The 26,005-nt window shown below is 51.6% G+C and overlaps 2 protein-coding genes across 14 annotated transcripts in view; one reads left to right on the forward strand and one right to left on the reverse strand.

The window, feature by feature from the left end:
- The window catches only part of LRPAP1 (LDL receptor related protein associated protein 1), a 462,538-nt gene that overhangs the window by 237,695 nt on the left and 198,838 nt on the right, over positions 1-26,005 (forward strand). The gene's annotated exons all lie outside the window — the stretch shown is intronic.
- HTT (huntingtin) overlaps positions 1-26,005 on the reverse strand; it is a 137,019-nt gene that overhangs the window by 6,618 nt on the left and 104,396 nt on the right. For 8 of the 13 annotated variants that reach the window (XR_009540451.1, XR_009540450.1, XM_060148801.1 and 5 more), the window contains 19 exons: positions 21,696-21,837; positions 19,005-19,184; positions 18,699-18,875; positions 18,331-18,407; positions 17,018-17,156; positions 15,887-16,009; positions 14,179-14,392; positions 13,627-13,772; positions 12,069-12,246; positions 10,993-11,088; positions 8,488-8,675; positions 6,733-6,859; positions 5,188-5,288; positions 4,081-4,235; positions 3,586-3,725; positions 3,107-3,189; positions 2,509-2,627; positions 2,269-2,398; positions 482-637 (listed from right to left, as the gene is read on the reverse strand). Coding sequence is in view for 8 of the 13 variants with exons in the window: in XM_060148801.1 (XP_060004784.1) it covers positions 482-637; positions 2,269-2,398; positions 2,509-2,627; positions 3,107-3,189; positions 3,586-3,725; positions 4,081-4,235; positions 5,188-5,288; positions 6,733-6,859; positions 8,488-8,675; positions 10,993-11,088; positions 12,069-12,246; positions 13,627-13,772; positions 14,179-14,392; positions 15,887-16,009; positions 17,018-17,156; positions 18,331-18,407; positions 18,699-18,875; positions 19,005-19,184; positions 21,696-21,837 (2,671 nt within the window). In the remaining 5 variants the exon portion in view is untranslated. The remainder of the gene's footprint in view (positions 1-481; positions 638-2,268; positions 2,399-2,508; positions 2,628-3,106; positions 3,190-3,585; positions 3,726-4,080; positions 4,236-5,187; positions 5,289-6,732; positions 6,860-8,487; positions 8,676-10,992; positions 11,089-12,068; positions 12,247-13,626; positions 13,773-14,178; positions 14,393-15,886; positions 16,010-17,017; positions 17,157-18,330; positions 18,408-18,698; positions 18,876-19,004; positions 19,185-21,695; positions 21,838-26,005) is intronic. The other 5 variants (XR_009540453.1, XR_009540452.1, XM_060148799.1 and 2 more) reach the window with 4 other exon arrangements.

Genomic DNA, 26,005 nt, shown 5'->3' on the forward strand with positions numbered 1-26,005 from the left:
TCACGCTATTTGCCTCCAACGGCAGGGCTGCTATTTTAACACGCTCTAAGACATGGCCGGGCCGGCGGTCAGTACTTCCTGCGCCTGTGCCGCGTGGTGATGTGGCCACAGAAGGTGGCGAGTCCCGACCAGCTAGAGGCTCAGGAGGAGGCCCGCCCGGGCCCCGGGCTCAGAACAGAGCACAGGACCCAGCTCCAGGGGTGGGAGCGCAGGGCCAGAGACAAGCGGCCCCGGGAGAGGCCCTGGGGACCGGGAGCACGGCGGGCGGCAGCACACGGGGGAGGAGGGTGCGGCGCTGTGGGCCGCGGGCGACCGTCCAGGAGGAGCCAGCCCCGCTGCCCCGCCGGCACAGCCGAGCCCGTCCAGGGCCAGGCACGGGATAACCTGAGGGACCAGGGGACAGGAGCCCCAGCCGAGGCTCGCCCAGCCCCGCACGCTCCACAGCGACGCGCGCCCAGGCCCCACGCCGCCTCCCACTCACCATCCCGAGGACGGCGGCCGCCTTGCAGGTGGCGGGTACCAGGTACTGTTGCAGAATCTCGTCTTCCGAAGGGTGCACCCTCCGCAGCTCTGTCAGCGTCAGGTACATCGTCTCAAACTGGCTGCGCTCCGTAAACAAGTCTGAGACCACGAGAAGCTGGCAACGGGACATGCGGGCAGGAAGGGGTGAGTTACGCTATGGGAAGCGCGCGACGCGGGACTTCACAGGGGCCCTGACCGGGAAAAGCAACCAACAAAACCCGGAAACCTAAACTACACTGTAACCCTGTACCCGCACATCCTCCTAGTGCCTGTACGCACACACTGCTGCCGCGTGGGAACCCACCCCCAGGCCACCGCCGGCGAAGCTACCCAAAGCCCCGGAACGGAGAAATGGGTGATCATTTTGGAAATTAATGCTTTGGCGATGATTCTTTTTGTCTCCCCGAAACGTTCAGTGTTCACATTACGTCTAAAAACAAACTTTGATTAGGCACGAAGGCCCTTTTTCTTTAGGAGCGTGAGGGAAGGCTGGGGTCGGCCCCTTCTCAGAGGCCCCAGGTGAGCTGAACCAACAAGCCAGCAGGACACTCAGCAAGTCATCTAAAAGAGCACTTCTTAGGTGAGCCTCTCAGGGCCACAAGGTCAAAACTATTTTCCTAAAAATGCTAAGACCCTACTTGCCTTTCTCTCCTGTGCTCTCCCAACTGTACGGTGGTATTTTCTAGAAATTACTTAATATTAACAGACTGAGTGCAGAGGAGATACAAGTGTCTTGGCCGCGCCATGCGGCATGTGGGATCTTAGCTCCCTGACTAGGGATCGAACCCTCGTTCCCTGCAGTGGAAGCGTGGAGTCCTAACTACTGGACCACCAGGGAAGTCCCCTCAGGGGACTTCTAATGAGCCAGACATTAAAGAGATTTGCAAAAGCGCACAAAAACTAATTTAAAAAAATTATTTTAAAATAGAAATTGTTATCCTTATTATTTTTAAATGGATAACTTTTAAAAATTTAAGCTCTTTAGCAGTACTTAAACTTGTTGACTTTTTTGAAAAAATCAATTGGTAACTTACATTACAAATTAAAAATGAGGTTCTTAAAAATCTCAACTTGACCAGATATGAAACAATTTAGAAAACTTTAAAGGAGTATTGAGAAAAACAGACTTGGAAGAAAAAAAAGTCTGTCTTTACCTAAAAGAGACATCTTTCGGTAAAAATAATAAAAACTCTGTGCTGCACAGGTAACAAGACGGTTCCAGTAACTGGGCATCTCTCCTTGCTGGATGGCTAACCTGGGTGACGTAGAGAAGCCAGCACTGAATAAGTAACTTTTAAACCTTCTCAGATGTGACTTCCAATACTGCAAGCACGGATGGATGTCACCGACAGACACCAGCGCTCCTTGGGGTCCCCACCAATCTCAAGGATGCAGAGAAATCCCCTGGCCGACAGCTGGAGAACAACTGCTCTAAACTGGTGCTTCTCAAGCACCAATCGGTGGTTGGGTGGTCGGTGGGTTGGTGGTCAGGGGACTGTCTGTCACAAGCCCCCGAGGAGACAACGTGGACAAGGACGGTGACCCTTCAGACCTTACGGTTAACGTGCCGTCCCCACGACACCCCCACTGGACTGACGGGTGTCACTGCCAGTGACTGGACCAGCGGAAACCGCTCCTTCACTGGCTCCAGAAGTACTACATCCTCCACCTGTGTCTACGCGTCCCCGCACGGGCGCCCAGAGGCCGGGAACCCCGGGCGGGAGGCAGCGGGGGAGGCAAACGCACCGACCGCACCACCTCGCTGATCAGGATGACAGGGGTCCTCCTGGCTGAACTTGACGGCAGGATCCAGCGACTGTACAACTCGAGCAAAAACTGCGAACAGGAATGGATGTCGACTCCAGCCCGGTGTTTCCTGCAATGTCCCCCAACAGAGATGAGAGGTTCATTTCCAGAAACAGCCCAGAAAGTCAAGTGACTAATCAGAGCTCTCCGAGCGCTTGAACACAGAAGGCAGACGGGAACCTGGCGCTGACTGGAGACGTGGGCGGGGACGACGGCGCGGGGGCCTCCTCCTCCTCGGCCCACTCCTCCTCTCTCAGGGGCGTGACGCTGCTCCCCAGCCACACGGAGCGGATGGACACCTTCAAGGGGCACAGGACAGGGAGCTGACGCTCAGGGCAGGAGGCAAGGGGCGCGGAGCCGCAGGTGCGGCCCGGGGCCCCCGAGGCGAGCAGCCCCCGGCACTCAGCAGGGCTGCCGGGCGCTCTGCCTTCAGGACTCAGGGCCTGATGAAGCGCGCCGGGCGGGAGCGGCCGAGGAGAGGGAAGGAAAGAGTCTCTAGGGAAGGACACTTTCACTCCTAAGGGACATCTGCGTGAGGTCTCGGCACAAAACTGAACCAGAACGTGAGACCCCTTTTCAAAACTTGTCCTCACTGGCAGTCACTTGAGGACCCCGTTTCTCTCAATTACTTGCTTAACAAAGCCCCCCACAAATGCAACAGAATGCCATGCTTACTCTGCAGAGGGCGCGGTGGGGAGGAGCTTGAGAACCCTGACAGGCCCCCCGGTCCCCACGCGCCCCATGGGGCCTCGCGCTGGACGGAGGCTGGGGGACTGACCTGGCCGAGGTTGTAGCTCGTGTTCCCCAGCTCCCGCTCGGGGTTGACCTGCAGCAGGACCTTGTCGTGGCTGGTGAGGGCACCTGCGGGAGCAAGGGCGCGTGAGTGCCGCCCGCACGGCCGCGAGGGGCTCGGGGGTGCTCTATCCCTTCACAACCCGTTAAGCCGGCAGGGCCAGCGGGGCGATGCTGAATTATCACTTTTTCTCTGTAACAGACCAGCTTCAGACTCTGAACAGGAACCGGTTGTGGGCTGAGGTGTAAAAGCTAAGAGTCAGTAGCCACGAACGAGGCGACTACCCAGCCGGCGGCCCTCTGGGAGCCCAGACGACAGCTTTGGTGGATGGGCCCTCCTGGGATCCCGCCTCGGCGCCAGGACTGTCCAGCTGTGCCCACCGGCCCAGGGCATAAGCTGACACCCACGCTCAACCCATCTTCCCCGCAAGCCCCAGGGACACCCGGCCCTCTCCCCACAGGTACCTGTAGTAGCTGGAGACAGAGAAGGGATGGGGTCCCACGCCTGGTACAGATGATGGGTGGCGATATTCTCCCTCTTTGAAACCATCGCTTGAATTTCCTGCTCTACGATTCCTCTGATGATGCTCAACTTCCTCCCAAACCTAAGGTTCAGAACAAAGGTTACAGAACATCTGGTTCCTCCGAATCTTACAAGTGGAAACCGCCAGGCTTCCCCCAGCTTTGCCTCAAGGAAACACAGGCACCTCCAAGCCCCAGGCCCACACCCTCTGTGGGCGGTTCCCGTCCGCAGGCCCTGCACAGGTGCTCTGTCAGCTCCTTCGGAATCTGCCCTCCACACCGGATGCCCGAGTCATCAGGCCTCAGCCAGCCACTTTGGGTCTGCACCCCCCGCACGGGGTTTCTGTCTTTAATTCCGGCAGCAAAGGCAAGGGCACCCTGGCGCCTCCCTGCTCCCACCGAGGCTGCCCCTGGAGACACGCGGCTTCTCGGGCAAACCTGGTGCCGAGAGCTTTCAGGGGCTTGTTCCGGGGCTGCTGCTCCAGGCAGCTCACGGCTGGGTTGCCGGCAACAGGCACAGTCATCGCGCTCAGCACCAGGGAGGTGATGGCCTGCACGGCCAGGACGTGGATCTGGGTCCTCTCCGTGTCTTCCTGCAAGGGGAGCCCACGTCACCAAGTCACAACACGGGCAACACCGCTGCCCCGCCTGTGGGCAGAAGCTGCGGGCCGCGGCTGTCCAGCCACGTGGCCTTGAGGGCGGGGCCCCCCCGAGTGCGACAGAGGGATGTGCCTTCCCAGCCAGGGTCCTGTTGTGTCTGCGTCAGTTCACCAGAACCCACACACATCTGTGGTTTGAGATGAATCTGATGGGCAAATGGCTGCTTTTGAAAGCAAGGTCTCCTACAGGCACAAACCTCCAAACGTGAATTACTTTTAAGAAACTGTCCTTAAATTTCCTCACTGATTTTAGGGACTCTGCATATGACACCCTGTTAGTTCCACACCTGTGAAAGACAACCTGATGATTCCTGACATACATACTCTTTGAACTGCCATTTCTGGACGTTCATACCATACCTTCCGTCAGAATTAAAAACGTATCTCATGACTTAATGTTTCAGGCTTTGCTTTATCTGAACATGTTTTTTTATTAATGTTAAAGTAACATAATATGCATTAATACCCCAAGAAGCCTGATAAAATTTTCGCAAAACAGTCAAGAGAAATGAACACACGTACGTATGTGTGGCCTTTATGACGTGCCTTTTCATTTTGATGAAATGTTGCTACCCACTGTACCCTGAATATTGAGAAACAAAACTGAAAAATATTTTCAAGAAAGGACATAATGCTACTGACCCTGAAAGGGCAGTGCACTGTGGTAAAGGCACTCCGGCCGCGATTCTAGGGTACCCAGACCTTGGGGAGGCTCATTCCTGCTCTGGAACACCAGTCATGACATGATCTGGCTACCTTTTAAAAACACGGTGAGACAGAAAAGTAAGAGCTTGCTGCCCTGCCTCTCCCAGCACGCACGGCTCGCGAGCTGCTGCAAGTGCCCGTGCGCCGGCCAGCAGACACCGGCGCCCGCCCGCGGCCTTACTTCGGGGGGGCTCTCCTCTTGCTCCATCACGAGGGGCTGAGTCACCAGGACACCGAGGAGCGTGGCCCACGTTTCCTCAAACTGGGTACGGCTGGTCCACCCTAGAAATGCAAATGTCACTTTAGACAGAGGGTCCCCTGCTGCTCAGACTTTTCGATGCCATGTGGCAGCTGGGCCCTCCGGCTCTCACTGGCCCAGGCGCCACATACAGCCGCTCCCTGGACCCTCACGGCAGTGCTGCGACGCGGCAACACTGCCGGCCGAGCCCAGTGGTGACGAGACCGAAGCACACAGGTCCAAAGGCACACAAGAGGCCAGGCTGAGTTCAGCCCAGGTAGCCCGGCGAGAGGCACCCTCTGGAGCCCTGCTGTGTAGACGCAATGAAGTAAAGGGACATCTGAGCAGGCTACACTCAAATGGGGTCTGAGCCGCTTCTACCCTGCTCACCAGAGGGTTGGACGTCCTCCAGAAATCACATCCCCAGACTGAGTGTACACCCCAGACCACAGAACTGCACTTCTGAGTGGGTGAAGGGTGTGCTGTGTGAATTCCACCTCAGTACAGCTGTTAGAAAAGTCAAAGCGCTGGTCCCTCTGACCCCACCAAGAAGAACAGTAGGTCAAAAAAGAATGTAATCTAGGGGCTTCCCTGGTGGCGCAGTGGTTGAGAGTCCGCCTGCCGATGCAGGGGACACAGGTTCGTGCCCCAGTCTGGGAATATCCCGCATGCCGCGGAGTGGCTGGGCCCCTGAGCCATGACCGCTGAGCCTGCACGTCTGGAGCCTGTGCTCCGCAACGGGAGAGGCCACAACACTGAGAGGCCCGCGTACCACACACACAAAAAAAAGAATGTAATCTAGCGGGGGTGTGTGTGCTCAAGCCCTCGGGGAAGGCACCTCTGAGGGGCCACCCTCAAGCACCATCGTCACAAGCTGCACTCAAGGTGCTGTTTGATGAACGACTGTTTCAAGGGCTGCGCTAACGTCCCCACCCGTGACCTTGGAGGTGGAGGTGGCCATGTCACTTGTATTAGGGCTACAAGTGACAAGAATGCGGGTGTTGAGGCCAGAGGTTAAAATGACCTGCCCCACACTACACGAAGCCCAGTGTTGCCCACCTAAAGCCTACTCTCCCCCCCGCCACCTCTGGCTCCATCCCGCCCAGGCTCCTGGTTCTGCATCCGAGGAAAGGGGCACCAGTGACCACATAGGAAGCACTCAGAGGGAATCACTGCTGCCCTTTAGCTTAGGTGCTACACAAAGGCTGAATGTGCCTTAGCATTTCCAATTACTAGGGTACCCTTCCTGACCGGAAACAAGCCTGACACAGGAAAATCTGGCATTAAACTCACACACACACACACACTTGGATCAAACTTCTCACCGTGACAGCTTTGTGTACATTACAGAACGTATGCACGATTACGTTATGCCTTAACTCTTTTGTGGAATAAAAGGAGAAGACGGGTCCCACTACTGCAGCCCTGGCTCCCCCAGGGCAGGCACGTGATGACGTGTAACCACATCGCAGGGGAGACCCGGACTACCTAGCGTATTGATGCGGTAGATGAACTCTTTGAAGACTTCCTTTTCCTGGAGGAACTCCACGGGGATCTCGGGGAGCACGGTGCCAAAATCCCCTCCCGGCTTGGGTGACCATCCGAGCTTCCACACCTGAGAGGATGAAAGAGACACAGCCTCCCGAGTCAAGTCAGGACGGCCGCCCCGCGAGGGAGCCAGGAAACACGCTTCCTCTAGGCGCAGCTCCTGGCGGGCCACCTCTTCCTGAGCGCAGACACGGCGGAGGGAGGGCCCTGGGCGCTGGTGCCGCGGGGGCTCCCAGACCTGCCCAGGGCCGCCCGCGCAGGTGCCCCCAACCCTTAGAGGCTGGCAGGAGCACGTGAGGGTCGGCCGCACACAGCAATATTTACCGCGAGCAGGCACGACAAGAGCCACGCCAGCCGTTTGTAAACTCCGTCAAGTCCAGCTCTGTCGTCTGGTGCTGCCACGCACACCAGAGGCGCCGAGGCTGCCCCGGCAGCAGGAGCCCAGCTCCCAACTGGCCGAGCCGACCCCCTCGGAGGACACAGGCCGCAGCCGGCCAGAGCTCGCACTCTGCATCCCCAAAGCCGGCCACGTGGGCCTCGAGGAGGTGGCCGGCTGGCCCCCGCAGCCCCAGCGCCCACTGGCCTCTGGAAGACGCCCTCTCAGCCTCTCACCTCTCCCCGAACCCTCCTGAACGTCCCGTGGCAGGGTCGTGGAGCTGCGTGGGTTCAAGCCCACGCTCGCAGAGTTTCAGCTACGGCATGCGTGGTCTGGGCGGCTCTTCCCACGTCCGGGCCAGCCATCGAAGCCTCTGGACTGTGCCCGCCTGCATCGGCTCCCCGCTCCCACCCAAAGGTGAGCTGTCTCGACAACTGCAGCGACGGCCCAAGCGCAGCGCCCGGGCTGAGACCCACACCTGACTTCCCCAGCTCTCCCCACCCCGGGGTGCCGGGTTTCGCCAACGCCCACAACTCCCAGTTTCCACGGCGACCCCAGGACAGCACGTCACTGGGTTTTTCCCCAGAAAGAGCTCCCACAGCGAAACCCTCTTCACCCTCGGGGTCGGGGCGCACCACGGCCTCGGTGCAGCCGCTGCAGAACCTCACACGCACAGAGGCTGAGCCCCGCCGGCGGGCACGCACCCTTCCAGGCGGCAACAAGCACCTGCCTCTCGGTCGGGCCCACCTCCCCCTGCTGGCTCCAGCCCGCGGGTGCCAGCCCATCGCCCTATCTCTCCCTCCAGCAGGTGTGAGGGCAGCAGCGCAGCCTCCTGCACCCGCGGCCCGCCTGCCCAGGCCCCTCTGTGACGTGGAGCCGGGTCCCACTGACGACGCCCACCTGACCCTGGTTCCAAAGCCAGCTTTAAAAGAGCGGAGGAGCTGCAGCTGTGCCACACCCCCCGAGCTTCCCCCGAGGGTGACTACCTAAAGGGAAACGCTCACTCCAGGAGGTATCATTTCTGCTCTCCTGTTCAACAGATGAGCCTGAGGACCTCGGAATCACATCCAGCATCGTGGGAGAAAAAAAATCTCATTTCATCATGTGATGATGCCCCACCCCATTTCGGAGCATTTCTACTCACGACTGAGCCACATCACGCCCGAGGAAACCAGCCCGGTGTCACGAATGCAACCAAGGAACGCCCTGGCCACCGCAAGCGGGCATGTGAGCGGCTTCGCACTCTCAGAGTCCCGAGCTGGGGCCTGCCTGCGTGTCCCCATCACTTGGGTCCTGTGCAAAGGGAGGGACAGACTCACCAGGGGCGGGACGCGCGTGTAGCTGTTGACGAGGGGCAAGCGGGCCAGGCTGATGACGATGTTCTTGAGCACCGGCGTGAGGAACGCCGGGGCGCTGCTGTTCCTTTTATGACCCAAGGCCAGCACCAACGGCAGTGCCTCCACCATCTCGGCCACCATCCCACAGGCTGCAGTGACATACTGAGGGTCTAAACAGGCACCGTGGGTGACAGGACCATTCTGTCAAAACACACCCCAAACCCACCATCCCTCCCCCTGACCTTCCCACCCTCGCAGATAGTAGGCACAGCCCCACCGCCGGCCACGCCCGCCAGGAACGTGGAGCCCATGAGACTCTAGGTGGTCGCTGAAGGCCCTCAGATCTCACCTCCTCCACATCCACCTAAACAAGCAGTCCTCTCACATCTGCCAAGACGGGCACAAACACCTGGAACCTGGTCCCAGCCTCCCAGCCACCCTGCGTGTGCAGCCCCTCCCCAGGGCTTTCGCTTTCTCTGGCTCTCCCAGGACCCTGTGCTCGCTCGCCCCTAGGCTGGTGTGGAGAGACCCACGCCGTAATCCTCGGTTCACCGTTTCCCCAAGATCAGGGGTTCTGGTGGCTGGTGGCGGGGTTCTGATGGGCTGCCGAGTCCTACCCGGAAGCCCCGAGACAGAACGCTGAGGAAAACCCCACGTCCTGAGGGCTTAAGAACCACTGCGCCTCGACGGCAGGGGCACGTTCTTCCTCACTTTGAGCCTGGCATCGAGTATGTGCCAAAACATTATTTGCCAAGTTGATAAATGTTTAGGGTTGTGGACGGATACTATCCACCGTCCATGAGATTCAACAGTCTAGGCAACTCCTTCACAGAGAGAAGGAATGACCAGTGGACTTAAGGAATCGAGCCCTGAACTAAGGGAAACAAGGGTGACTTTAATACCGTTTCCGGGACCACCTTTAAGAGGTACCATCCTACTGAGGTGATAAGGAAAGCGCTCTTCCTCCTCTGGCCAGGATGAAATTAACCAGCCTCAATGGGGCCGTGGAGAATGAGCGCAATTATATTAACCCAAACTAAACATGCTCCAGCCAGTGGGCCTGCCTGCTCTGACTCAACCACATGAAGAGCCGCAACTATTTTCAGAGGAATGGAAACTCAAATTACAACTAAAATACGGTGACATGCCCTGAGCACCTACAGTAAGCCTGGCCCTTGTCATGGGTTCTTTATGTGGATTAACGTACTTAATCCTATGGCAGCCCCATCAGGTGAGTACTATTCTTATCCGTACTGCAGAAGCACAGGGTAGTAACTTGCTAAGGCCACACAGCCACAAGGTGGCCGAGCAGGAAGTGAGCGTTTGCACGTTCCTCAGTTATCAGTAAGGAATCATTAAGTCACAAACTCGGGGATGGCAGAACCAGAGTCTTAAGACAGAGGCTCAGGGAAGAGCTTGGCTGTGAACAAAACACCACTGCTTCTAGATGCTGTGCAACTGTAAAACCTTGAGTGGGTAACAAGAAGAACAATTCCTATCTTAACACCACCAACAGGAACACTCTTGTCGTTAACTGGGGTTGAACAAGAGCTGGCAAAAAAGGACACAAAGCGTTTATCTACCTGCTACTAAAAAGGCATGTTTCTTAAGCCAACAGAGCATGGATAAGATTTCGATATTCCAAGTAAGAGTGTTCCATAAGAAAGACGGCCAAGAACTGCCAGGCGGGGCATTTGCTTCCCCCCTTTGTGGGACAGGCTGCAGGTTGGCATTCCCACCAGACCCTCTGGGGAAAGAGCCTGGAGGCCCCTGGTGACAAGAAGCTTTCCTCACAACGTGCCTTGCCACCATTTTCAGAGTAAAATACCCGAATCGGGAGAAAGTACATGAAAAACTAAGGTACGTGGCTAAATGATTTAGGTTTAAATGATTTTGAATAGGTTTAAATGAATGAGATGTGTATTTTTTTCTTTTCTTTCTTTTTCTGCAGGGAGAAGAGGAATTTTCATTTAAAAGTCCACCAAAATATATGGCTGAAACAGACACTCAGGTTACCTAACATTCACATGGTATTTCCACTAACTTTAAGTTTCTTAGTATTTTTATTCATTCATTCGTTACTCAACAAACATGTGTTGATCACTTACAGCAGTGAGAACACAGAGAAGGAAAACGGACACCCTGCCCACAAGGAGCTCGGAGTCTGAGGTAAAGGACACAGAAGCAGCAAGTGCAGGGTGAAAACAGAGGTGGGGAGCGGGGGGAAAGCGAGCGAGGATGGAAGTCAGGAGGCTCCCCGACGAGCACGACACCCCAGCGGAGTGTGGGGTTCACAGGGAGCTAGACAGCAGAGGGTGCCCGCCAGCGGGACGTGCGAGGCAGCCCCTCGAATCGCCCCGAACTCAGGGACGAGCGCCAGGACACAGCCAAGTGAAGGCAGGCAGCTTCCCACGTCCACACTGACCGCTTTAAAGGTCTCTCCTGTGAGTGAATTTCAAGCCCCCAAAGACACTAGGTAAGACGTACTTTGTGTGTTTGCATCCACTTCGTCCTCTCTGGCGGCCTGTGGGGTGTTCGTCCTTCTTTCTGGACTAAGAAGCTGGTCCCCAGGCTGCACCACAACTAAAACCACAACAGAACAAACAGAAGAATTCCCATTCCTTTCATTCAGGTTTTCACATTCATGCAGCCTCATGAACGTTTCAAAGTGACAGACTATGTCAAATGAGGTCTAGATTTCCTAGAATCAACTTTAGACCATTTTAGACGCACCAGACTCAGGTATCAATCTCTAGGTTAATCCAAAGTGCGCAAGGATTTGGACTTCTCACTCGGATTTCCAAGTCCTTCCCACTGTCTGCTGTTTGCCACCTCTAACCTGGGAGGTCTTTATCAGATGGTTCGTGATTCATTACTGCTAAAAGCATCAATGCAACCCCCAAGAAGTCTGGCTTTGATAAATTAGCCCCTGGATCTTCGTTTTCAAGTTGACTACAAATGCACAGATGAAAACAATTTAAACAATGACTCTTCAAAACACCACTCTATAATGCTTAATTTAAAAATACAAAACTTCAAGACACCCTCTAACATGTTAAACGATAATGTCCAATTTTTAAAAATTGTGGCTAATGACCCTTGTTAAGGACATTGTCCCTTGAAAAGAGTAAGTCACTTTTATTTTTTCAATATACTAGTATTACAATGCCGTATAGAAACAAGCATTCCAACTATAATAGAAAACAAGTAATTTTTTGAATACAATCTTATTAATCTTATGATCATCTAGGACTAAAAGGATGAAACAGTCAACTAGGACCAGAAATCAAAGGGACATAAATTAGAAGTATTCTTAATGAAAGCTAGAATTCCAAAATCTAAACAAAATGACTGCAAAAGCAAACTCAAGTTAAATTCTAGGGTAGACCCCAAGATGCTGGAGAGTGAGGCAAGGCCCATACTTCATCCACCTCTTCACCCCCAATTCCCAACTTAGCACCTGGCAGACAGGTGGCACAAAATGAACGTCTGTGACTACATTTGCGGAGCTGATTACTGGTTCAAGTGACAAAGGAAAGAAACCGTCACGGTCATGGACTCACGGGCTTCTAGGATGAACCGCACACAGTGGATGAGAGAGCAGGCGTGGGTCACCATCTCAGGGGAGGAGAGCAGGCTCCAGAGGCCGGGCAGCTGCAGAGCCAGGCAGCAGCAGTCCAGGCCCGCCTGCAGGTCCAGACTCAGAGGGATCTGCTCGTGGATCAAATGCCACGACAGGGCCTGGAGGGGCAGGTGCGTGTTAATGCAGGTTGGACCCACACCTCCTTCCTGCCGCAGGGGCTGGCAGGGAAGCTGAGAACCCCCGGCCGTCAAGGAACTGTCCAAAGCCTCCTGCAGAGGGATGGCTCTTGGGCCACCATCCCCAGCTCCCTCCGGTTCAATCCTGACCCACCTGCTCACTGAAGTACCCCCCTCCCACTCCCACTCTGGGAGTGGAACGCAGAACGCCCAACCTGATGTGGCTGCCCGCCCCCAGCATCCTGCCCTGGCCACACAGCCGGCGGGCTGGGCTCTCCCTCGGGGCTCCCACTGCCCAGGGCCTCGCCTCAGCTGCAGTCACAGAGGCTGAACCTGACAGCCGCGCTGGGGTTCAAATGCTGGAATGGCTACTTCCCAGCGGGTGAAGTCGCTGAGCCTCTTAATCCCTACTTCTCTCATCTGTAAAACGGGAATAACAGCCCACCTCCCAGGGTTGCAGTGAGACCTGAATGAGATGATGCAGGGCGTACGGGCACGTGATGGCTGGCAGGGGCCACACTGTACTGTAACCGTACGCTTGTTTGCCAGCCTTCCGACTACGCTGAAGCCTAAAGGGCAGGGGTCACAGCTATCTGGCTCGGCCTGGCTCAGGTAGGCGCTTGTTTGTCGCCTTCTCAACAGCTGGGCGAATGCCCTCTGGACGCTCCCCCTCCCTGCTGGGAGGCGGCAGGGGGTGTCAGCACTGGGTCAGCCGTGTCCTCTGCCTCCAAGGGTGCAGGCCAAACTCTCTTCTCCAGAAGTCGTAGAAAAAGGCAATGCACACACGTATGTACCCGTTTTGGGGGTGTTTATAAGTATTAACACAGAGTGTTCAATTCCCCACAGCTGAAATATCAGGTTTATTGCTCAATTTAAAATATAACAAATTTCTCAGATTATTATTTACTAAGTATCTAAAATTAGGATACACACTACATTTGCACGGCTTCTTTTTCCCTGGAAAAAATTTTTAAATGGATGGTTTGTACTAAATCAAACAAGTATCTTAGCATCAAGGAAACAAGATTCACATGTAAGTGCCTGACGACTCCCCATGCTATGCTCAGGAGACCCTGGGCGGGAGCCCAGGTCCCAGACCTGACTCTTCAGAGTGCCCCCGCTCCCCTGCCCTGAGGCAGAGACAAGAAGGGCTGTGTTGTCAACCGCACAAGGCAACCGTGGGGAATGGAGCAATTAGGGGCGTGACGGAGCTCGGCAAAGCAGGGGGCGGATGTGACATGTGACAGCGGTCACTGCTGGAAGGACAGGCCGCAGGCGCCTGGCTGCACACAGCTCTGCATTTTCAGATGGAGGAGCTTCTTCCCTCTGCACTGAGCGCCAAGTTCCCAAGCTGCCTCTTACCTCGAGGGTCATGACCACAAACTTCACGGTGTCCCTCTCCTTCTCAGGAGGAAGGTGCAAGTGGCCGGGCAGTCTGGAGAACACCAGCAGGTACTGGGCCAGGGCCCGGGCCAGAGTGGTCAGGGTCCGATACAGCACGGCATCCCCTGAAACAGAAGGCCTCCATGGGGGCAAGAGCCTTCAGCAGAGGCTCTGACCTCTGAAAGACAGGCAGTCGCCCCCCGGCCCCGAGAATCTGATGGGAACTAAAGACATGGCTCCCGGAAGCACACGGGCACACAACCCACCACCCCGCGAGACCAGGACCCACATTCCCGAGGCTGAGCCTGCGTTCCTCGCAGGCCCCGAGCTCAGGCCACGTCAAGGAACGGCCAAGCAGCAAACACACCAAAAGACACGCAGAGCCAGGGCCCCAGGGCAGGTTCTCAGTGGCCTCTGTAAGTGCCTTTGGTGTATCAGATCGACAGTGTTGACTGTATTTTCACTCGGTACAGAGCGTGGCACTGGCTCTGCAGCGTTTTTTTAAAATAAGGGGACTTTGATTTTAATTACCAAAGAGATTGTCCAACTTGCTCCAGTAGGCGGTGGGCTCTGCCGGCAGGAACGGCTGGAAGACGTGGTGGACAGCGGGCAGCTGCTGAACCACACTGGCCACGCGGTCCAGAGTCGCCGTGCGAGCTGCTGCAAAAAGGGGGCTCTTCCGGCCTGCACAGATCTCACGCACGCCCAGGCCCAAGCACGGGGCTAGCAGGTTCAGGTTGAACTCCTGAATCGGGGCATTAAAGGTTCAACAATGCCGATTACGAGCTTTCAGTCGGGCAAGAGAAACACAGCAGAGAAGCAAACGTTTCTGAGATAACAGATTAGTACACCACCCAAAACACTTGAAAGAATACCTTATTCTACTTCTGTTACAAATAAATGAACATCTCCATTTAGTATATGATCAGTGAAGTATATTTCTGGTCGCTTTTGGGTACTTTAATTTTAAAGAAATTTTTTTTTATGTCTTCAGATTTATTTAAAATCAAAACTTTAATATGATGAAATTTTAACTGATGAAGATACAAAATCAAGCTGATGTGCCATCCAAGAAACAGTGAAACACCAAACATCTCAATGTTCGAAAAAGACAAGTTATGTTCAAAAGCAGCTGGACTAAATCAACGCAGTCATATAAATGCCACAAGTCTGATTGGAAAAATAGCATTTCATATGATACTGTTTCAATTTGTACTGTGCTTTGCCAACTTTTTAAAGCCATTTAAGGATCTTTTTGGCCAATCTTAATTTAGTTAATATTCAGAAAAGCACATGTCATTGTCGGCGACCAAAATCGACCCCTAGCCATTGCAGCTGAGCCTTTCTTTAATGCTGTTAAAAGTCTAATGAGCAAATTTGGAAAATTCAGTTGGTTATTAAGCAAATTTATCACTTATCAGCAAATCAGCTTTCACTGAAGGGCTCTTCAAATGAGTTTGGCAAACTGGTTTTGGGCCAATTCTCCTGTTTTCCCCATGTAGCTCTTTCTTTCAAACTGAGGGAGGGTCAGTGCTTGGGAACATGTGGCTGCACCCTGAAGCTCTCTACGCCACACCTGCCGGTCCTTGCCATCCCCCACGTCCCTGCGTCCCTCCCACTTGGCATATTTCCAGGCAGCACTATTAACACCTAAAGGTTTGTCGGCTGCTGGTCCCAGCAGGTCTGAGAAGGACTCTGCCAAGGCTGTGCCAACACCATCAAGGGGGCTCCAGCCCTCACAGCACCAGTCCAACAGCTGAGGACAGGAACATGGATGCCCCTGCCAGGGCTCCTGGGCCAGCTCCGCACAGCAGGCCTGTGTGACACCTAGTGAGGGTGGGGGGCCTCACTGCACACAGTGGGGAGGGGACCCCGCTCCGGGTAGGGAGGGGCTTACTAACTTCCATAACATCATGAAAAAGTCAGTTAAATCATGCACCATGGCTCCATCCCAGTACTTTTGCTCATGAGCACGAGACAAGCAATCAGAACTCATTATAACCTAAGGGAACCTATTTTCTTTAAATGCACGAAAAGGTGAGTTAAACACAATTCCCCTCCTTTTAGACTCTAACGTGGCTGCAATAACATCCTGTCCTGTCTGGGTTAGGGTCTCTGCTGTTAAGGCACAAAGGTAAGTGGTGCACATTGCTATCCCGGTCACATGACAATGAAACACATCAAACACGTGTGAGTAACAAGAGAAAGGGTTCCCAAGGGTCCCGCGGCTCCACTGTACCGAGTTCATCATGAACGCATTCAAGTCACCCGGAGGGATCCGATTCACCAGCTCTGCCCCTTCCAGCAGTGCAGAGTCTGACCGTGTCCAGCACTGGGATTTAACCAGACGTACGTACCAGTCCTGGGGAGGAGAAAAGGCGGACGACGGGATGCGACTGGGCAGGCTCTCAAGGGGCTTCAACTTGACCGGATACACCTTGTTTCTTCTCCTACTGACCCTCATGTCCTGTCCCAGACCAAAGGACAAGTGGCCTCCCTGGACCATGAATACAGCTCTGGTAAAACTGGACGCTGTCACCGTGCGGGCTGCTCAGCGCCCCACAGCCCTTTCCCATGGGAACTGGTACTGGCTGTGTCTTTGGACTTGCTGCCACCTGTCTGGACACCCTCTCCCCTCACCTGGCGATCGCTCCACTGTCCCTCAAACTCAGTAAAGCACTGAAGGTAGCGGACACCTCTCTGTCCACCCCTTGCTGGGCATCGTGCTGATCACCTTCTACTGGGGGGTCTGCTTTGCTCTTCTCTCCCCAGGGCCAGTGCAGTGGAGGGGCTGAACAAACCATGAGAACAGTGGCCCGGACTCTGTTATCTACGCCTGGGCTGCTGGATTTTGGACTCCAAGTTCATATTTAAAATGAACTCTCTCCAGGAAAGGAGCACACCAAGGCCCCACCAAGGCCCCACCAAGGCCCCACCAAGGCCCCAAATGGACCCCGGCTCTGAGGTGTGAGCAGTGAGGGTGATGACAAGGTACCAGGTCCCCTGGGGTGGTGGGTCAATATGCAGCGGGTCAGCAGGCGTTAAGGAAAGGGAGACACGCCAGTTGGGCAGGCCGTGGCCACCCGTCTCCTGATTCTCCATTTGTCACCATGACCCTCAGCCCCTACTAATGACCCGAGTCAGCACTTCCTTTCTCACCCCATGCCCCCTGCTAAAACCCAGGCTGGACCTCATGGGTCCTGTCGCTGATGTGACTGTGCCCATTGCTGGCAAGAAACAGGGCAGGTCAAGAGCCCTCAGGGGCTGTGCTGAGCGCCAGGACGTCCTGCCGCCTGAGCCACCCACTGCAGAGGCACTCAGTGCCCCGAGGGGGCCCTATGTGTCACACCCAGACGTGCTGGACACTTACTTTGTCAGGACTCACTGTCTCCAGTGCCAGGGGCCCGTCCCCGTCCAGCGGGTGGGGCGTGACCAGAGGAGCGGGGCCACGCGATGCCGGTGCAGTGGCGAGACGAAGCCTGTCCAGCAGGGAGTAGAGCCTTTGGTGTCTGGAATCCAATCACACACGGGTTAGGGCACAGCTGCACGGGAGGGAGCAACAGTGGCTTCTTACAGCGAGGCGACACGTTTGAAACTTTCTGTTCAGAGCTATTTCTCATCGACACTCAAGTCATGATGCAAATTCAGGCCCCAGGTTGCTGGTAACAACCACAGTTTATGTCCCATAAGTATTTTTCAGAAATTTCATTTATACCCAAACACTGCAGCAGGCAACACACGGCATAACAGCTAATACAGGCGCGTACCAACACACAACGGACCACCTAAGATCCCAGTGCACAGAATCTCCTACTTTATCTCCCCGCATGTCAATCTCTACCCATTGACATTCATTTCGAAAAAGAATCACCTCAGCTGGCACAAAGTATTTTCACCCCTCCTCGTCTGCCTGAAAGTCTAGGGTCGAAAATAGGGATAGTGTCGCCTCTCACCACCTGCTACGAGAACAACAACTTCATGATGCAAATCACAACGTAAGTCACCCAGCATACTGACGAGTCACCTAAAGCCTCGTACTGCCCAAGTCCTACCCCTTCTCGGTTAAAGAAACCAGCAACAGCTACTCTTAAGACTGAAGTCAGTACAGTAACCAGATTCTCTCTCACAAACGTTTTCCCTGCTGTGGAGGAGAGAAGATAAAGGCTTCTCCTCATTTATTTTGCAGTCACGGAAATACACTCATGTAACAGACATCAGGATTTCTGGCAAAGGCCTCAAAAAGACTTTGCAAACAAAATTAGGTGATAAACAGCCACAGAGAGACAAAATGTTGACAAGATGTAGAAACAATTCTCGCCGAGAACTAGGTAACGTCTCTCAGCTCTGCCAGGTCTTATTTAGCAGTTAGATCACAGGCTTTGATTTTTGCTAAGACAGAGCTGATCGATGACTCATCGCAGATGGTGAGTGGAGGCCACAGGAACACCCGCCACCCTCACACAGCCACGGCGCATTATCGCGGCAGGGCTGACACTGCCAGCTGGTCCTCACTGTGTACACGTTGAGATCCAACTGTGTTAATTTCGGAAGGCTCCTCTCTCAAGGCCCTTCTGCAGTGAACCCACCAATACAGCACGCCAGCCTCTCATCCTGCGAGTCTGTGCCCTCGCAAACCCTAGTCTTTACACTCAGAAAGCAAGGAGCACCGGGCCCCGGCGTTACCTCTGCGCTAACCCGCTGCTCTGCAGGTGCTCCTGGATCCTGCTTAGCTCTTCCGCCGGCAGCTGGGCCGTGCTGTTCTAAAGCAGACAAGAACACGTCAGTGGGGTTGCAACGCACAAGAGTCAAAGTCACCTGTGCTCATTTACAGAAGATAAAGGGGCGTGTCCGGCTCTGGTGGCAAAGGCGGACTAGAAGAAGTACAGGAAGCACCCATATCGGACACACAAGGAAGGACCAGCTCATCCATGTTGCACGCTCCCCTCGGTGGCCACGTGAAGACTATCCCCGTGGGGGAGGAGCCAGCCAAGTGTTCCGCCTGCCCTGCCAGGTTTTCAGTAAAAAACGACATCCGTGTTTTCTCCCAGTACCTGTAAATTTGCAGCCAGAAGCATCTCCACCCGGCGACAAGCAAGGGTGTCGACCATGTGAGCCAGCACACGGAACGGAGTACACAAAAGCTTGTCCACGTACAGCGTCAGCACGGCGCCCGACTGGCTCAGGTGGATCCCTTCCAGGCACTGGAGGGTTTTCTTCAGCGTGGTGGGCTGCGGTTTGAGAGAAGGAGAGAAATAAGAGCAGAGGGTTCTGACCACTGGAAAGAGCAGTTTAAAAATGCCAACCCTCCATTTTTAAGGCAGAGAAAACTGGCGATAGCCGGCACCAGGGAGACTTACAGTTGAAAGATTTTCACAACGAGACTGAATTGCCTGGATGAAAAGGCCGCTGGCCGCGGAATTCCGATGGACAGCACTAATGAAGTCCTGCACAGGAGGCTCGTGGGACAGGCTGATCAGGTCCTGAATGTGGTTGACGATGAGCCACGTTAAGTGCTCTGAATCGTGCAGGTTCTGGCACTGAGGACAAGACAACGATGAAAGGCCATCTTCTAGTGGACGAGGCAAGAGCGGACACGAGCGCCACAGAAAAGGCCGGAAGTGGTAGGAAGGAGAAAACCAACTCCGAATTATAATCCTCACTGAAAGTATTCAGTGTTTGAGCACCATGACTGATGAGGTGACAACACACTTTACAGAGCCAGCACCCGCAACTGTGCACCGCAGCCGAGCTGTCCAAAGTCAGGCCCCAGGGAGGTGCGCCCCAGCGGCACAGCTCAGGGACACAGGAGGAGAAGAGCGTGGCCCAGGGCCGCGGGCGGTCTGGGGCACCTGAGAGCCCGGCGCCTCCCGAGGGCAGTGGGAACGGCGTGACCGGCCCGAGCTGAGACACGAGAGCGGGTGGTGCTCCCATCCAGGGCAAGCCCTGCCTCACCCAGGCCTCAGTCCAGCCTCCTGACGGGAATTCTCCAGTTACCCTCGCTGCAGCTTTGTGACAGGTCAATAGACAAAAAGAATTTCCTGTAACTGTCAGTTTTGATAGATTTCCTGAATCCAAAATATGGATGGTTCCCATAGATCAAATGGATCTTAAGGGAAGAAATTTCATGTAAGATTTATAAGGAAATGAGAAAAATACAGTTTTAAATTTTGGGTTGGCCAAAAAGTTTGTTCAGTTAATGAATACGTTGTTCAGTAAAATGCTTGGTGGGCCTTCCCTGGTGGTCCAGCGGGGGTGGTCTGTGCTCCCAATGCAGGGGGGCCCGGGTTCAATCCCTGGTCGGGGAACTAGATCCCACATGCTGCAACTAAGAGCTCGCGTGCCACCACTAAGAGCTCGCGTGCCACAACTAAGAGCTCGCGTGCCACAACTAAAAGATCCTGCATGCCGCAACTGAGACCCGGTGCAGCCTAAATAAATAAATATTAAAAAAAAAAAAGTTCTTGGTGAAAATGAAACATGTTATTATTATTTGTTTTGTTTTGCGGTACGCAGGCCTCTCACTGTTGTGGCCTCTCCCGTTGCGGAGCACAGGCTCCGGACGTGCAGGCCCAGTGGCCATGGCTCACGGGCCCAGCCGCTCCGCGGCATGCGGGACCCTCCCGGACCGGGGCACGAACCCGTGTCCCCTGCATCGGCAGGCGGACTCCCAACCACTGTGCCACCAGGGAAGCCTGAAAAATGTTATTTTTACTTAAAGTCGAACAAACTTTTTGGCCAACCCAATACATATGTTGCCTTTTCACTGTAATTCATGACCCTAGGCAGAAATTATAAAGCGAGATAAATTTTTTGGCATCTGGTTAATGCTTAATACTTTTACTGTGGGATAATTTGATAGTATTAACTTTTTAGTATTTTAGATAGTATTAAATATTTTTCTTAATTTTCTGTGAAAACAGCATTATATAACTATATCAATTTCTCAAAAGTGGAACAAGTTAGAAAAACTATTTGAACATCAAGAATGTAAAGCAAGGGGCTTCCCTGGTGGTGCAGTGGTTAAGAATCCGCCTGCCAATGCAGGGAACACAGGTTCAAGCCCTGGCCTGGGAAGATCTCATATGCCGCAGAGCAACTAAGCCCGTGAGCCACAACTACTGAGCCCGCGTGCCACAACTACTGAAGCCTCCGTGCCTAGAGCCCATGCTCCGCAACAAGAGAAGCCACCGCAACGAGAGGCCTGCGCACCACAACAAAGAGTAGCTCCTGCTCACCGCAACTAGAGAAAGCCCGTGTGCAGCAATGAAGACCCAAAGCAGCCAAAAATAAATAAATTTACAAAAAAAAAATGTAAAACAAAACATGAATAGTAACAAATTGCTATCATGGCAAAAAAGATCTCAACAAGCAGCTCAGGTGAAGGAGTCTACTCCTCTTCCGACGCACTGCTGAGCGACAGCGGCCTTCATGGCACCATGTCTGCACCAAAGGAAGGCAGCACTTTCTATCAGCCTGGAAAAGGTATCAGATCCCAGTGAGAGTGGAACAACGAGTTCTCTCTGAGTAATACGATTACAGATGTTATTTTCTTCTGTTTACTTATTTGGTTTTTGTAAATTTTTTTGTATTAAACAAGAGATGTTAGTTTTACGGTCAAAAATTCCACAAAAGTTATTTTTTAAAAGAATGTCATTCAAATAGGAATCTAAAAACGCAGCAATTAACATTCTAACACCTTTGCCACAGATTAAAAAATTTTTTTAATCAGAACCTCACTCAGTCAAACTTGTAACTTCTTTTTATTATCATTGTTACTCCATGGCGTCCCTCAAAACAACAAAGGCACCCAGCACTGTGATTGGTGAAGAGCAAGTGATTCCCCACTGAATCTTTTACAGACAAACTTAAACTCCCAGGGCTGGACGCCAAGCCTGATTTCCAATTATACTTGGGAGCAGGATTCAACTTTAATTTTAGTCTTTCATTCTGGTGGAGTGACGGACGGTGGAAGTCAGTCTGTAGAAGTATCATCCGCGCGAGGTGTTTTCCAGCCCCCAACCCGCCCCTCCTCGCAATTTCAAACTTACGACATAATCGCAGAAGAGAATGAGAGCTCCTCTTCGTACTATTTCTCTATTGCACATTCCCAGTTTGGAAGCCACATCAGAATCCTCGTCCTCTCCAGACATCTGGGGACTAAGTGACTTCGTGCTGGACAGACTGCGTCTTCTAGAAGGAGCAACAGAAGCTCTGACAGTGTTTCTGTGATGACAGCCGGCTTATTTTCAAAACACTGAAGATGACTGTCGTTTAGTACCAGTTCTAAAGCAGACAGTTACTTTAAATACTGCCACATCAGAATGATGTGTAAGATCTACTCTTAGTGATCTGTTTCTGAGCTATGATAAAGCACATATGGAAAGCTAAAATAAACAGAGGATCTAACAGGCAGAAAATTTAAATGCTTGACTGAAAGGCAAAATCCACCACAAAGTTGCACATTCAATCAGCGCTCTTATCTCACTGGCTGTGTCTGATGGCAGAGCTATTGCTTTTGAAATGTCTGGTTTTAGCTTGCTACGAAAGCCGTCAAGTGACAGAAGAAAACCTTTGCATTTCCATACTTTACTCTTCAATTACCAACGAAAAGTTACAACCCTAAGCATGCCCACAGCGTCTATGCTATTATGGAAACCCTGTTTAAAAGCATTTCTGCAAAATTAATTCCCCACTAGTGAAGGTTATTTCACTTCATCTTTACTTCTTCTCACCTTGTCTTTTTTCTTTCTAAGGAGATGAGAATTACAAACTTTGGGACTCTCAGTACTGGCCACAACTCTTAAAACACAGTAGTTGCCATGCTCACAAACAGCCCTCTGACTTGAGGGTAAGACAATCCCCTCACCTCAGCGGCCAAGAGCCTACAAGTCTCTGCTAAGGCTTAGTGGAGACGAAGATGACACCAGGACTAGAATATTCTGAAATGTGTCAACTCTGCCTGTTAACGCCTCAGGATTTAGAAGAGAATTGTTTAAAAACTTCTATCACGACAGAACATGGATAAGTGGTTACCGAGGGAGGGGCAGGGGGAGGGGGTGGCTGCACTGGGACAGGAGGGAATTCTCTGAAGCGATGATACTGGTCTAACTCTTGATTGTGGCGGTGGTGACCTGACTATATCGGGTACAAAACAGTACATTCTACTGTACTGTAAGTTATATGTCAATTAAAAACTAACAAAAAACCTTTCCTTTCTCAGTCAGCCCTCCTGCCAGCCCCAACATGACTTACATTCAAGCTGCAATTCTGTGTTTGCAATAGTATAGCTATAGGGGAAAAAGCCTCTGAAAGAGAAGGGGAGAATTTGCAGTTCAAATATTAGCAGTGGACACAAAGAAGGTCCAACGTCAACCCAAATTTAGTCCCAGTTTGTAGGAGGGCAAGCCCCCAAGACCTCAGGACAGACACTGCCAGCTACTGATAGCAAATGAACTTCCCAAATAAAAGATGACTGCGTATGCAGGACCCTAACCGTCCACCAAAAGGTAGGACAGGTAGAAAGCAAATCATAAGACTATGATGATCTAATCCCCAAAATAAGAAGCAGACAAAAACAGACCCCACTGTGGCAACCACGGGTACTTCCAGGAAGTGTGGCCTGGGAGCCCGTGCTCATCTGAGAGCCAGCGCTGAGCTGCATACAGAACCTCTGTAACAATTGATAGAGCAGTTCTATATCTGCTGAGTACACAGAGAGAAAATAATGACTTGTACTTTGTATTCCAAACTTCTAGTAATTCATTTTTATTATCTTTTGGAAATAGACACACTCATCATCAAAACCAGACAAGGACACCACAAAAAAAGAAAATCACAGGGCAATATCCTTGATGAACATAGATGCAAAAATCCTCAGCAAGTTATTAGCAAACTGAATTCAACAGTACATTAAAAGGATCATATACCATGATAAGTAGGATTTATTCCACGGATGCAAGGATAGTTCAGCATCCATAAGTCAATCGATAAAATACATCATGTTAACAAAATGAAGAATAAAAAATATATGATCATCTCAATGGATGCAGAAGCATTTGACAAACGTCAACATCTATTTATGATAAAAACTCTCAATAAAATGGGTACAGAGAGAACGTACCTAAACATAATAAGGGCCATATATGACAAGCCCACAGTTAACATCATACTCAATGGTGAAAGGCTAAAAGCTCTTCCTTTAAGATCAGGAACAAGACAAGGATCCCTACTCTCGCCACTTTTATTCAACATAGTATTGGAAGTTCTAGCCAAAGCAGTTAGGCAAGAAAAAGAAATAAAAGGCATTCAAGTCAGAAAGAAGTAGAATTTTCATTACTTACAGATGACATGATACTGTACATAGAAAACCCTAAGGAGTCCACTAAAAACCTGCTAGAAGTAATCAATGAATTCAGTAAAATTGCAGGATACAAAATCAATATACAGAAATCTGTTATATTTCTATACACAAATAACAAACTATCAGAAACAGAAATTAAGGAAATAATCCCATTTACAATTGCATCAAAATAATAAAATACCTAGTAATAAATTTAACCAAGGAGGTGAAAGAACTATACACTGAAAGACACTGATGAAAGAAGCTAAAGAAAACAAAAATAAATGGAAAGATATTCCATGCTCATGGATTAGAAGAATTAATATTGTTAAAATGTTCATACCACACAAAGCAATCTACAGATTCAATGCAATCCCCATCCAAATTCCAATGGCATTTTTCACAGAACTTGAACAAAAAATTCTAAAATTTGCATGGAACCACAAAAGACTCCGAACAGCCAAAAGCAATCTTGAGAAAGAAGAACAAAACTGAAGGTATCACGCTCCCTGATTTCAAACTACACTACAAAGCCACAGTAATCAAAGCAGTACGGTGCTGACATAAAACCAGACACACAGATCAATGGAACAGAAAATAGAGAGCCCAGAAATAAACCCACACTTATATGACACTTTCAGCTACAATAGGTGAAAATAATCGAGTTGGGGGACCATGCATGCACACATGTCTGTTAATGTGTGATAGTGGGCAAGTTATTTAACTTCTCTGGGAAAAGAAGTTTCCTTGTCTATAATATACATGCATTTCGAGAGATTTTAATAACTTATCATAGTGGAAGGCCCACAGAACAACATCTGGCACTTAATGCTATATAAGCGCTAGTGATCTATATATAAAAGGTCTTTACCAATACATTATTATTATTTCTATTATCAGGGTAATTAAATCACTAACTCATGTTAGTGCTGGGGACACTATGAGGGCCCTTGTGGGAATTATGATCTAGAGGGAGAGATATTAACCAAATTATCACACAAATAAATGTCAAATTACAGTCTCAACACATGCCACAAAAAAGAGGCAAAGGTTGGGGTAAGAGCAGATAGTGAGACTTCACCAATCAAAGAGAAGTCAGGAAGGTTTCCCTGAGGAAATAATGACTGAGCTGAGAACCCAGAATCAGTGAGTTTCCCATATCTGCTAATATATGGAGAGAAATCAGGAAAATGTAAGTTGAACTATAAAAAGCTGGCAAAAAATAAATCAATATCATAAAGCCAATGTCTGTCCCTTAGATCCCATCTGCTCTTGCCAACTCTAGGATAACGCTCTCTTCTGTAAGGGGTCACCCATGCCATTCGTTCTGTCATCTAGAAACTCATGTCCTCATTTCCCATGTCTCTGTTTCCCTCCAGAGCGAAACAACTCCTAACCGTTGTGTAGAGCTGCTCTCTAAATGTCCCTCTTTCGTCATTTTTTTTCCTTAACTCTTATTCTGAAAACTTTCAAGCTGATATAAAAGCTCAAAGAATAATTCAGGGCTTCCCTGGTGGCGCAGTGGTTAAGAATCCGCCTGCCAATGCAGGGGACACAGGTTCGAGCCCTGGTCCAGGAAGATCCCACATGCCGCAGAGCAACTAAGCCCGTGCGCCACAACTACTGAGCCTGCGCTCTAGAGCCCACGAGCCACAACCACTGAAGCCCGCGAGCCACCACTACTGAAGCCCACACGCCTAGAGCCCGAGCTCCACAACAAGAGAAGCTACCACAATGAGAAGCTCGCGCACCGCAACAAAGAGTAGCCCCCGCTCGCCACAACTAGAGAAAGCTGCGCACAGCAACAAAGACCCAATGCAGCCAAAAAAATAATAATAAATAAATTTATATTAAAAAAAAGAATAATTTAATTAACAGTGACATACTCTTCACCTAGATTCAACTACTAGTAAGTCACCACCTTTGCGCTCAGGCACGCACGCCACACACATGCACGTGCTCCACACATACACACATACCCTACACACACTCGACACTCATGCACACTGTACACACACG

Source organism: Lagenorhynchus albirostris, chromosome 4 (assembly GCF_949774975.1).
Source record: "Lagenorhynchus albirostris chromosome 4, mLagAlb1.1, whole genome shotgun sequence".
Classification (NCBI taxonomy): Eukaryota; Metazoa; Chordata; class Mammalia; order Artiodactyla; family Delphinidae; genus Lagenorhynchus; species Lagenorhynchus albirostris.